Source organism: Lactuca sativa, chromosome 9 (genome assembly GCF_002870075.4).
Source record: "Lactuca sativa cultivar Salinas chromosome 9, Lsat_Salinas_v11, whole genome shotgun sequence".
Lineage (NCBI taxonomy): Eukaryota > Viridiplantae > Streptophyta > Magnoliopsida > Asterales > Asteraceae > Lactuca > Lactuca sativa.
The window spans coordinates 27,359,232-27,373,623 of record NC_056631.2 but is presented as its reverse complement, the minus strand read 5'-3'; the positions used below and the strand labels follow the sequence as shown (position 1 = coordinate 27,373,623).

Genomic DNA, 14,392 nt, shown 5'->3' with positions numbered 1-14,392 from the left:
AGTCATATATAAGCTAAATTGCAATATTAAAATAATATCATTACTTCTACTTATAAAGTTATGTTTTTTAACTTTTAACATATTATACTTAATTTATTAGTTTTAATATATTGTAGGATGTAAACCATTATCATTTTAAACATATAATTGTAGAACAATTTGTATAAAACACTTAAATTATTAATTTAGATTTACAATGTCAACTTAAATATAAATTTTAGTTTAACTTAAACAACCCAAATAATATTTTCTAAATAGTTAAAAGTGATAAATTGTAGTGTCTTTCTAATAATGATTATAAGTTGGTTAATAACGTTAAATAAATATCAAACCTAAAGTGTAATCATAAATAAACTAAATTTTAAATTTGAAATAATATATTTCTTTTTACTTATAAAGTTATGTCTTTAACTTTTAACATATTATACTTAATTTATTAAACTTAATATGTTGTTATATGTAAACCATTATCAGTTTAAAGCTACAACCTTTGAACACTTTGGACAAAATACTTAAATTGTTAACTAAAATATAACATTACAATGCCAACATAAATATAAATCTCAGTTCCATTTAAAAAACAAATGAATATTTTATAAATAGTTAAAAATGATAAATTGTAGTGATAAATGCAAAAACTAAATTGTAATCTCAGCTTAACTAAAATATTACTAAACATAATTTATGATGGTTAAAAGTAACTCTATATATACGATTATATTGTTACCATTAAAATCAAAAATAATGTTTGATATTTTAAATAATTATAATGATAGAATTTAAAGCATTAAGCAAATCAATTTTAAAAAATTAGTTAACAACAATAACAACTATAAATAACATTAAACCATATATTATATTTAATTTTATTCATGTGTAACTCGCGGATAGAAGTCATTCAAACGATTGAGATTATGAAGTTATAATAGATGTATATATTATCATATAATTCAAAATAACCAATATATTATATCAATTTAGTATACAAACTATTTTATCAAATTTAACAACAAGGTTATTGTTATATTAAAAAAAAACATATATTTGTACAGACTTCAATTATATAGGAGTTTCTGCGCTTTACAATGTTAACATAAATATAAATTTCAGTTCCACTTGAATAGCCAAAGAATATTTTGTAAATAGTTAAAAGTGATAAATTGTAGTCATAAATGCAAAAACTAAATTGTAATATCAGATTAACTGAAATATTTCCAAAATATATTTTTATAATCGTTAAAAGTTTCCAAATAAGTAGTTTAAAATAACTTACAATAACAATAGTTAAAAATAATTATGTATAAATGATTATATTGTTACTTTTAAAATAAAAAAATAATGTTTAATGTTTTAAATAATTATAATGATAGAAATTAAAACATTAAGCAAATAAATTTTAAAAAAATTAATTTACAATAACAACTATAAATAACATTAAACCATATATTATATTTAATTTTATTCATGTGTAAGTCGCGGGTAGAAGTCATTCAAACAATTGAGATTACGAAGTTATAATAGATATATATATTATCATATAATTCAAAATAATCAATATATTATATCAATTTAGTATAAAAATTATTATATCAAATTTAACAACAACATTATTGTTATATTTAAAAAAACATATATTTGTAAAGACTTCAACTATATAGTTGTTTCTGCGCAACACGCGGGCATTCGCCTAGTATGTATATATATATATATATATATATATATATATATATATATATATATATATATATATATATATATATATATATATATATATATATACACACACACACACACGCGAGCGCGCTCGCTCAAGCATGTTATCCATTAAGGAGTTATAAGAAAAAAAAATCTGTATTTGTCTAGAATAACTAATATTTGTTGATATAATAAGTCTTCTTTTATTTATGTAAAAATTTCTATACACATTTTATTATCCGTTCAAACTTTTTAGTCGTTTAGGAGATAAAATAGGAATAACTTTTGCTTTTTAAAATTTTATCGATTCTAAGAGTTAAAAGGTGGAATAACTATGATTTTCTATAGACTCCCTTAACACATGCAATAATAAAAGACATAACATCTCCACAATTTATATACACCAGAAACTAAACCACCTGTAGTATTCACGGTCCACCAAAAAAAGACTAACTGACGTTGCATTTTTTGTGCTCATAGTTTCATTGCTTCCTATTAAAAGATTATTCGTCCGGAATGAAATATAAAGGGTTGGACATTACGTGCCTTATTTGTGTCAATTCCACTTGTGACCCCTATTGAGTACGGTATAAATTCCACTAGGTTATAACAACTCATTTCAAAGGTTATTGCAACACATTTTTCTTCACTTCCAAATAATGGTTACAATGAGGTGTAATGATAGCAAAAAAGAAACTATTTGCCGAAAACAAAAAACCATAAATAGAAACACACAACAATAAATTATTTTTCGGATGCACTTTAAGATTTTTTTTAATGGAATGCTTCTAAAATAAACTATTCACCAAAAGAAAACTTATCGCTGAAAAAAAAACATATTTAACGTCACCGAAGGGAAACAAATCATCAAAATGTCACTATTTGTCGATGAAATTATTTGGAGTTAATATTATGAGTAGTTAATTGTAATTTGTAAAGAAGTGACACATAAATAGATTTACCAACGTCTAATGATTATAAAAACTAAAAAAATATCAATGTAATTTGTATAACAGTTAATGAAATTTATGGTTTGATTTGATAGCCGCAAAGAAACTATTCACTTAATTGAATTAACCATTACCCATAAACAAGTCGTCGTCGCTGCTTTGCACGGGTAGACAGCTAGTGTGTGTGTGTGTGTATATATATATATATATATATATATATATATATATAAGCTTAGGTTATTTTGTTTTTACTAAGTATTGTGTGCCAAAATGCACATATCTGGACCAACGGATGAAATTAATCAATGAACATGATTTGAAAGTGTATGATATTAGAATGGGGTAACATGTATCATATAATCACACAATTTTTAGCAAAAGGGTATTTTGGACAAATAACTACATTTATAAAAGGAAATTTTCGGATTTTTAGGAATGATTAATTCTCCTAATTTAAAAAAAAAATCTTAATTTTTTAATTAATTCAATTTAAATTTTTACTGATTTTATTCTATCAGAATATTTTTTGTTAGATTGATATTTTTTCAGAATTTTATTCTAATGAAATATTATTGAAGAAAAACAAAATTCTTGAATCAGATGTTGAAAAATAACAAACATTCTAATATATTCTTATATATCCGAACTTAAATATAAATTCATACATATTCTTATAGACTAAAAGTCTTATACATTTTAATATAGTTATAAATATTCTAAAAGAATATCAACAAAAATGAATAACATTCTTAAAAATATAACAACATTCTGCTAGAATACTCTCGTTCTCCATGTTTTCTTCATTTTCCACATCAATGGCAGCCCCTTCAAAACCTAAATCCAAAAAAAAAAAAACATAATCAACTTTAAAATAGTATAACTTTTAGTATATTCTAACAGAATGTGTTAGACATTAAAGACTTTTAATTTATTCTAACAGAATGTACTCGAGTCACTTGATCAAGTATTCCCTGAGTCATCTGATCCAAATTATCGACTTAGTCTAATTACAATGACTACATTGTAGCTAACATAGAGGACAATACTTTGGATAAAGGTCAACTTATTACAATTTAGAATGTGGTAAATATGACAGTTCACAGATCACAAATGTTTCTGAACAAAGAGTGCTAAAAATACAGCTGTAACATCGCATGTTCGAAGGACTATAACTCAACCAATATTAATCAAATTTAAATGACTTCTAAACCTAACTTGGAGCTAACACAAAGGAGAATATGCATAAACAAATTTCATATCATTCCAAGCTAGTATGAGAAAGATATGATAGCTCAAATATTACAAAAAAAAAATGGCTGAAATATTTGATTCAAGCATTTTATCAAACATTTGGCGGGCAAATCAGATGCACAAATCTTTATACTCCATTTGATGAAACATACAACATATGTAATTAGTAAATACATGAATGTGACTAAATTTACAATAAAAAAGATAATACAGTGCATACCTGGAAGCCGATTCCTGCACAAATCTTTATACTCAATTCACAAGGCTTGACTGTTTTTCCTCTTTTCAATCGCAATCTTCTCATCAAGGATGAAGTTAAATCAAAGGATAATGAGATTCATGCTTCTGATTCTATCACCAGTTCATTACGGAAGTTGTTCATTGATGAACCAGAAGAATCTTCTTCGTGTTCATCATCAGAAGCCGACGAATTGGAAGCTCTACCTTCTGGAACTTTCTGTGTGTGGAGGCCTAAGACGGAAAGTGGATCATCACCTGTTATGCGGGTGGAGTAGTTCTACCGGGTCTCTATGTGTGTGTGGGTACTATATAAGATGAAGAGGGAGCGTGCAACCCTAATCTGGAAGGGGTGAGGTTTTAAAACTGATATCTTTATTTAAAAGGGGATATTATTTAATTGTATCAATTTACCATAATTAATTATAGTATAGATTACTATTATACCCTTATATTTATTATTAATGATTTATTTTTTTCCTAAATTCCTATTGGTGCATTCATGCACACAATAGTTGCTGAAAACATTTGAATCTAGCTCTCTCTCTCTCTCTCTCTCTCTCTCTCTATATATATATATATATATATATATATATATATATATATATATATATATATATATATATATATATATATATACTTTCGAACTTAAACAATAAAAATAGATACACAAGAAACATTTTTGCATTTTACTCGTTATAATAGGAATAAAATCATTCAACTTGCAAATGAAGCATAAATGATTAAAACAATTAGAGTTTTCCCACTAATTACTTAGTATTCTACCGGTTAAAGCAATGAACTCTTGTTTGGAAGATTCAGTGTTCAAGTCTTAGAGAAGAGGGTATGTGAGTTGGACGGTCGGAAAACCTATTTTAGAGTTTTTCCCACCAAATCAACGTAATTAAAAACTTCTAAAGGAATATTAACAAAAAAAAATTATGTATGTCTTTAGGTTTTTTACTCTTTTTTTATTGTTTTATTTAAATTTATCTTTTTAAGTTTGGGTTTGAACTTGGTCCATCTCACGACTTTTCTAAGGCTTTGGGTATGTATTTGAGTTCACATGACTTCTTTTATTTGGATTCCAGGTTTAGATATTTTAGAATTTCTTTAGGTTTTTAATTTTCATATTTCTCTTTTTGGTTTGCACTTTTAGCTTTGGGTTTCAATATGAGATCTTAGAACTTCGTTTTGGATTTTGTTCTTAATGATGGAAATGAAGAAAATATAAGAGGAAAAGATGTTTCAATTTTGATCCTTTGGATAAAGGTAGAATGAGAAGATATGTTGGAAGATAAATGCTAGGACAAACATACACTTATGGAAGAAACTTGTAGCTTACCCTAACTTATTTTAATTATATGATATCATTATAGTGAATAAAATAAGTATAATATCCTAATAAAATATTACATAGATTGATATTTATTGATACGTTAACAACTCTATCTACATAGCAAAATATACAATAATTCATCAGTCTATTACAAAAATAGTTGTTCTATATTAAAATGAAATTAATATTTGATTATTTCTTGTAAGCTACCCTTGTTTTTAGAAACAGGATAACTTAAATACTGAAAATAAAACTTTATTAATTTTATTTTAATTTTAATTAGTATATTATAATAAACACCATTAAACTAATAATAAAATGGTACAACGAAAGTAAACGTTGTATCTTTTATTAAAATGGGCGCATTCGATCAAAGTGTAATATTTTATAAAAAAAATTAACCATCACATATTTTTAAAGGCTTCTTCACTTTAAAAAAAATGAAAAATAACAATATATATTTAAAATAAATATGGGACCACTTTGATAGGATAAATTAGATTACCAACCCATTGAGCATATGAACAACTTTGTCTGTAGGATTAATTATATAAAAGTTATTCATTTTTTTAAAATCTAATTTGTTTTTCGTGAAGGAAAAAGTTTAGAAGTAGAAATGTATTTACTCAAACTCTAGTTTTAACTACTGAGTTATTGACATTATGATATTTGAAACAGATCGTGGTTATTACAAAAATTCAAATTGTTGTAAATTACTACGTACTATTAAGAATGAGCAATGCGTAGATAAAAACTATAAGTTAAAATTTTTGGTGTTTACATCCATATGATTTCACATTATTAATTCTTTTGAATCGAGTAATTTTTGGTAAATTGGTCAAAAATAAAAATCAATTTACACAAAAGAAATAAAGCAAAATATTTTATTTGATATTAAATATTTGTCCTAATTTAATCTTATCTTTCTTCACAATTTAATTTTATTTGACATGACTACATGTCCATGATGCAACAATTTGGGCTTAATGGTTATTCGTGGGCCTCTGAAACAACGACTTTGTCAGCCCAAAAGTAGTTTAAGTCCTATTGTCCTAAGTTTATACTTTATGGTCTATTTAGATGATTTTAAATCTTTTGACTTTAACAACTTGAAATCGACTAAACTTAGGTTTAGAAAAGTCGCAGTATTTAATTTCAGGCCCATATTGACATTTTCTTCGAGACCCATTCATTTGAAAATATACCATTTATGTAAAAATAACCTTTTACCCATTGTCTAATTATTTTTCAATAATTATTATTATAAATAAGGATAGAAAAATAATTGAACTTGATATAAGAACCAAAAATGATACAGATCATGTAATAAGGACTAAAATTGCAAAATGTTTTAAAAATGTACAAAAGGCAATAAAAAAAATAAAAATCAGAAGGATCATTTTTGTAATTTACTTATGCAACTAGTTTCCATCTTCACTTCACTCGTGTTCATGTATAAACATAGAGGGTTCTCAGTAGCTGTTTGTTTAAAGTACAGGGACTTAATATTCGAGCCAGACAAAAGTGTTGCTTTCAATTAGAAAACATTATCGTCATCATTATTCATTATCATACACAATCATACATCATCACCACCATACAACCATACACCATCATCACCAGATCATACCCCCTCCCCTTTCCCTTTTCAACCCAATACCCTTCCCTTCCCATCGCAGGCTTTCCACTACCCCTCGGAGAAATGGCAATTTCTCTGTGTATTTCCCGTTTTACCCTTCTGATACACATTTATTTACTCTCCTACCTCCCGGCCTTCATCTCCGCCGTCAACATTACCCATCTCTTATCCCCTTACCCAGATCTCTCCGACTTCTCCGACCTTCTTTCCACCACCAACGTCGCCGACGATCTTTCCCACCGCACCTCCATCACCCTCCTCGCCGTCCCCAACTCCTTCCTCCGCTCTTCTAACCTTATCCGTCGCTCTTCCTCTTCCTCTTCTTCATCCACCAATGTCGCCGACGTCTTCCGCTACCACGTCCTACTCCAGTACATCACCCTCCACGACCTCCGCCACTATCCTCCATCCGGAAAACTCATCACCACCCTCTTCCAAACCACCGGCCGAGCTGCCGACACTTTCGGCTCCGTCAATGTCACACACAACCCCGACACCGACACAACCACCATCCGATCGCTATCAGCTGACTCCCAAACACCCAACAACAACAACGCCACCGTCATCTCCCTAGTCGTAACCTTACCTTACAACGTCAGCATCTTCACTGTCAATTCACTCATTCTCCCATACGGATTCGATCTGATGGCGGCGGAAAGTCGTCCACCGTTGGGGCTTAACATCACTAAAGCCCTAATCGACGGCCACAACTTTAATGTAGTGGCGTCAATCCTTTCAGCCTCGGGAGTCGTGCAGGAATTCGAATCGGAAGCAGGTGGAGCAGGGATAACCTTGTTCGTGCCTACAGACGATGCTTTCGCCGATCTACCGGCCACCGCAAACTTCCAATCCTTGCCGGCGGACAAGAAAGCCGATGTGTTACGTTTCCATGTGTTGCATTCATATTACCCACTCGGGTCGCTTGAGTCAATAGTGAACCCGGTTCAACCAACCCTAGCTACTGAAGATAAAGGAGCCGGAAGCTTCACATTGAACATTTCTCGGGTTAACGGGTCGGTTGCAATCAGTACGGGTATAGTGGAAGCTTCCGTGACCCAAACCGTATCTGATCAGAACCCGATTGCGATTTTTGGGATTTCGAAGGTTTTATTGCCGAAAGAGATATTTGGGAAGAAAGAAACAGTGGTGGATGCTCCGGCCGCAGCTGGAGCTCAGTCGCCGGTTATGTCACCTCCGCCACTGAATTCTCCACCGGAATTTTATGGTCAGTCGTGGCCGCCAGGGCTCCGGGAGGAAGTACATTCTACGGCGGGGGTAGGGATCGTAAATTTGGGATTGTTGATGTGTACAGGATTGTTGTATGTATTAATATGATATTATATGAATTAAAATTACATTTTGAACATGAATTATTGGAATACAACCATAAGGCTATCCAGAATGGGCTGTCCCCCATGCCCGGTTTCCTACGTGGCAACCCAAGTAACGCGTGAACACCGTCCCGGTGTCTTTGGTTGTGACGGGCTGCAAAGACGGGCCAAGACAACGAATCAGATGAAGGAAGCAGCAACGTCGACTTTTTAACCGTTTTTTGTGTCCCTTGGACCTAAAAAAAATGATTTAATTTTTTATTTTAAACTAACAAACTACAACTATAGATACCATTTATTTTCTTCACACTACAAATACACACAACTTTATTATATTTTTTCATTTTTTTCGACCTATGGATCCAAATCAAAATAACTCATTCATTTTAAATACTTAAAACATTTCAAATGATCTATATTCAAATCTTAGTTACATGCCATTAATATCATTATCAATCCAATAACCTCCATTCATTAATTTTATATCACCCAAACTACTACCAACAACAACCAACAATTCAATCAATCTCAATTTAATGTCTTTCAATAACAACATTCTCTACAATTTCAACCCCAATATTTTCAGCCTCAACCATTTCACGTGCAACATTTACAACCATCTCAAGTAGGGATGAACAGTTTGTACCAAACCCCGATCTCATACATGTACTGTACCGGAACCGGTACCGAACTGTACCGAATTTAAAAATATGGGACGGTACCCCATACTCCAAATTCACGAAATTCGGGATTCGGTAACGCTAGTACCGGTACTAATATCGAAACTGGTACCATTTTCGGTACCCGTGATGTTAATTCGGTTTGGTATTCGGGATTGACTTTTAATTAAATTCGGTTTTCGGGAAATCAAAATAACTCATCCATTTCAAATACTTAAAACACTTCAAATGATCTATATTCAAATCTTAGTTACATGCCATTAATATCATTATCAATCCAATAACCTCTATTCATTAATTTCATATCACCCAAACTACTACCAACAACAACCAACAATTCAATCAATCTCAATTTAATGTCTTTCAATAACAACATTCTCTACAATTTCAACCCCAATCTTTTCAGCCTCAACCATTTCACGTGCAACCTTTACAACCATCTCAAGTAGGGATGAACAGTTTGTACCAAACCCCGATCTCATACCTGTACTGTACCGGAACCGGTACCGAACTGTACCGAATTTAAAAATATGGGACGGTACCCCGTACTCCAAATTCACAAAATTCGGGATTCGGTAACGCTAGTATCGGTACTAATATCGAAACTGGTACCATTTTCGGTACCCGTGATGTTAATTCGGTTTGGTATTCGGGATTGACTTTTGATTAAATTCGGTTTTTGGGAAATCGAAAACGGTATGGGTCGGTATTGGTTACGTCCCACGCTCATCCCTAATCTCAAGTCCTCTTATTTCAATCACAACCTATAAACATCGACAACGATGACAAATGGGTCCAAGAAATACAACAACCAACTCGAAGAAGGCAAAAAAGGAAAAGATCCAAGAGAGAGAGAGAGAGAAAGAACTACACAATGGACCTAAGACGAGGAGGAAGCTTTAGCGAAAGCTTGAATTTTCATATCGCAAGACGATGACGTCGGGAACGTGCAATCGGGTCAAAGTTTTTGGAATCGTGTTCTAGACCACTTTCATGTGTTATTAGGAAGGGAAACGGAGCGGACATATGATTCGGTCAATGCAAAATGGCTTGACCTACAAGCGACTTGCACGAAATTCAACGACATATTTTGATATTCTTAAAAGTATGCACAAAAGTGGTAGCAATGATTTCAATATTTTATCAACCGCATGCTACCAATACAAAATTACAAACAATGGTAAACCATTCTGCAACCAAAAAGCGTTGGAATTTTGTCGTAACAGTAAAAAATGAGTCCTTTATCAGGAGACGACGCATTTGGGATCTACCACTGGATCCAACAAAAGGCCAAGAACATCCAGAAGTCTATCTTCTCCGACCACTGGGAAGAGACAAATCGAGAAAGGCAGGATCATCAAGCGGAAAAGCAGTTTGTGAAGACGTACTTGCGAAAAAATAGATATGACTCTTAGATTTTTTTTAATCAATGGAGGAAGTTCGTCGCCGAAAAAATAACACTTACCTATCTTCAAATTTAAAACACAAATCCGCAACCGGATCTCAACCCGGAAAATCTAGTCGTATTTCTAAAAGTCCAACAACAAGTTCGTGAAAAATATGGAAATTAGGCTCTAGTGTTTTAATATTTAAGTTTTATTTTCTATGTTTTTTTAGTAATTTATATAAATATTAATCTAGAGGTACCTTTGTGAATGGTTCTTCCTTATCATTGGTTGCAATTTTTTTTTTAAATTCATTATGGCCATAATTGTGTGTTCTCTTTCTCTGCAACTATATATTTACCTTTCCACGCGTTCTTTTCTTCTTCCATCGACTTCCTACTCCAAACAAGGTGTCCTCCACCGTTTCAATTCCCAAATAACATTACTCCACCACACCCCCACACCACTGACGCTTGAGACCTGAATACCAGATGGACCATCAGGACGTCTTCCTCGATTGTGCTTCCCACCCCACCGTTTCTCTTCTATTTCTTCACCAACTCCTTTTTTCCCTTCATCCACCGTCATTGACTTCAATCGCTCTCACTTCCTCCGCTTTCCATCGATGTCTGACGACCATCAACAAAAGGGGAAGGACGACCACCATAGTCGATATGATCTCAGGAAGCACATAATGGAAATCATCACCATCTGACCTTGATTTTGAGGTTACCTTAGGTAACATTTCTAACCTTGAAGTATATGTCTTTATAAAATCTCTCTAACCTGTCACACCAACCAAGATGACCACCGCTACACACACGCACCATCGCACACTATTTCTCTATATCTATGCGCGCACACACACTCTCATGACTCACTCTATTGTTATCTTTTCTGAATTTACTTTTTTTTTTCCAAAATGAACGTAAACAGTTTATGGGGTTCTCTGTGCAGATATGGTTTTTCCAACGAGAATAGAAATGGGTTTTATGTGTTTCTTTAGTTTATTACATCAGTAGTAGATACGAAGTGGAGTATCTATGGTTCAATTTTTTTTCTCAAGCCATCCTCGGACATACCTCTCCCTATCTAAGATTCTCTATGCATACACTCTGTAACGCCTGTAGATCAGAGCTAGTCAATTTAGAGACGATAAGCGTCAAAAATGACTTTTTGATAGAAGATTATTTAGAATGAATAATCTTAACTAAGTTGTAGTATATGTTACAAGGATTCCGTACATATAAAGAACGCCCAAATCTGACTTTGTATGAAAAAATTATGATTTATCGAATTTTCGGCTTAGCGGTATGCAGCCTGAAATACTCGATTTGAGATCGAGCGGTTTTTAGCCAAAACAATCTAAACGAGAATTGAAGATCTCGTTGTTGGTATCGAAGCGATGAAAAGTTAGGCGAGAACGGACGTCAAACGAAGAAGTTATGATTTTATAACGAAGTTTTCCTGTCCGGGCCGACTAAAAATAAATAATAAAAATAAAGTCAAAATTAGCTGACGAAGTCTAAACGAAAGTTGTATAGCGTAGTCTCACCTACGCGTGGATATAAAGAACGTCGAAAACGGAGTTCGTATGAAGAAGATATGAATTTTCGAAGTTTATTAAATAATTAATAATTAAATTTAATTATTAAATCCCGGTATTATCCGAAGACGAGTCATCGGACTCATCCGAAGTACGCCCCGCGTACACCGAGGTGTGTCGACATTCGCACTCGAGTATTTCGGATACGTAAGCCATGACGATCCGAGGCGTACGCCTCGCGTACTCCGAGGTTCCAGCCTCTATAAATAGGATTTGAAGGCAGACGACTCCTTTGCTATCTTTCTCTCTTCTCTCTCCCGTTTTGCATCGTTTTGCGTGCCAGAAGTACCCCGAAGCCCCGGTAATATCCTCGAGCCCCGAAGCAAGTCCCGAGATCCCGAAGATCGCGAGAAGTGCGATTCCCGAGTCGAAGCTCTGCCTGCGAGAAGCTCGATTTTTGTAGAGATCTTTCAGATCTGCTGAGGATTACTACTTCTGCAAGTTGTAGTGCTGTCCGATCATCTTCTGATCAAGTGAGTGTATACTACCTTTCATAAACACGATAATAATACAAGTATGGTTTGAGTGTATTAAGTATATTGTTGTTTATATGTGTGAGTGTGTAGTTACTTTCTTCTAACACATAAATATGAAGTATTTGCTATGAAATACGTGCTATGTGTTTATATATTATTTGTCTATTTGAGATGGGCGTGGAATTGATGTTTTATACAAGTGTTAAATGATTTAAAATGTGTAAGTATTTATATCTACGAAAATATTGGGTAGAACTTGGGTAGATGGGATAGTTGGTGACTATGGAGTTAGCGCCTATTGTATAAACCTTGGCGACGATGTGACTTCGTGCCTATTTGATGAACCTTGGCGACTATGGAGTTAGCGCTTGTTGAGTAAGCCTTGACGACTATGGAGTTAGCGCTTGTTAAGTGAACCTTGGTGACTATGGAGTTAGCGCCTGATAACTATAGATTTAGTACTTGATAAATAAACTTTGGCAACAATGGAATTCGTGCCAATCCTTTACGAATAAATGAATGAAGGATAGTTGGTTCTTAGGGTAAAACCTTAAGAAGATAATGGGGATGGGTAATTGGGTTGATTGTTTGCTGATTAAATATAATAATTATATTATTGTGGGTTGAAAACCCTATATGCTCACCAGGCTCCCAAGCCTGACCCACTCAATTTTCTTTTCATTACAGGTAATGGCACAAGGGTATAAGTTGGTGGACTTGACGAGAGATTTTGGATTATAGATCAGTAGTTAAATAACTATTGTAAGGTCTATTTTATATTGTTTATGCTTTTGGTCTGTATCGAACATGACATCCCAAGGTTTTATTATTTAATGAAAATACATTCTCTTTGAGAAATGTTTGTGTAACATCACCCCCTCTGACACGTATCACAATATTGTCCGCTTTGGGCCACTCGGCACGAGGACTTCCCAGGGGGTCACCCATCCTGGTACTACTCCCGCCCGAGCACGCTTAACTGCAGAGTTCTTATGGGATCTGCTGCCCTCACGGCTTTAAAACGCGTTGTTTTAGGGAAGGTATCCACATCCCTTATAAGGAATGCTTAGTTCTCCTTCCCAGCCAATGTGGGATCAGATCTAACCCACTTTAACCTGGCTTTGATACCATTTGTAACATCCCCCTCTGGCACGTATCACAATATTGTCCGCTTTGGGCCACTCGGCACGAGGACTTCCCAGGGGGTCACCCATCCTGGTACTACTCCCGCCCAAGCACGCTTAACTGCAGAGTTCTTATGGGATCTGCTGCCCTCACGGCTTTAAAACGCGTTGTGACAAGGAAGGTATCCACACCCCTTATAAGGAGTGTTTAGTTCTCCTTCCACACCACTTTCGGTTGGGAAGGAGAACGAAACATTTCCTTATAAAGGGGTGTGGATACCTTCCTTGTCACAACGCGTTTTAAAGCCGTGAGGGCAGCAGATCCCATAAGAACTCTGCAGTTAAGCGTGCTTGGGCGGGAGTAGTACCAGGATGGGTGACCCCCTGGGAAGTCCTCGTGCCGAGTGGCCCAAAGCGGACAATATTGTGATACGTGCCAGAGGGGGATGTTACAGTTTGGATGAATGGTTATCATATTTTTGTTTTTGGGAACAAATTCTGCAACAATTTTCTTTAAACGATTACTCTGATTTTAAAAACAAAGCATAAACAAATCGGTCTTTTCTGGCCGTGAAATTGGGGATATCACACACTCCACCTTCATTGTCACACCCCCAAACCAGAGCGGCGGAAACGTTCGGGGTCGGAAGACGTCATGTATAGTATCATAAAAATTTCA

General features: G+C 33.7%; 1 protein-coding gene and 2 pseudogenes across 1 annotated transcript; 2 read left to right on the top strand and 1 right to left on the bottom strand.

Moving 5' to 3' along the window:
- The first annotated feature begins 7,045 nt into the window (after positions 1 to 7,045).
- Positions 7,046 to 8,481, top strand: LOC111902209 (fasciclin-like arabinogalactan protein 4). The gene has a single exon (XM_023898063.3). It carries the CDS (start codon positions 7,175 to 7,177, stop codon positions 8,444 to 8,446), a length of 1,272 nt encoding a protein of 423 aa, XP_023753831.2. The 5' UTR covers positions 7,046 to 7,174; the 3' UTR covers positions 8,447 to 8,481.
- A 5,285-nt stretch (positions 8,482 to 13,766) lies between these two features.
- On the bottom strand, positions 13,767 to 13,884 carry LOC111902242 (5S ribosomal RNA; annotated as a pseudogene).
- Positions 13,885 to 14,004: 120 nt separating this feature from the next.
- LOC111902237 (5S ribosomal RNA) lies at positions 14,005 to 14,122 on the top strand (annotated as a pseudogene).
- Positions 14,123 to 14,392: the final 270 nt, after the last annotated feature.

What these genes read in the sequence shown, in the direction of transcription:
- LOC111902209 (XM_023898063.3), top strand. Translation starts at nt 7,175, where the DNA reads ATGGCAATTTCTCTGTGTATTTCCCGTTTTACCCTTCTGATACACATT.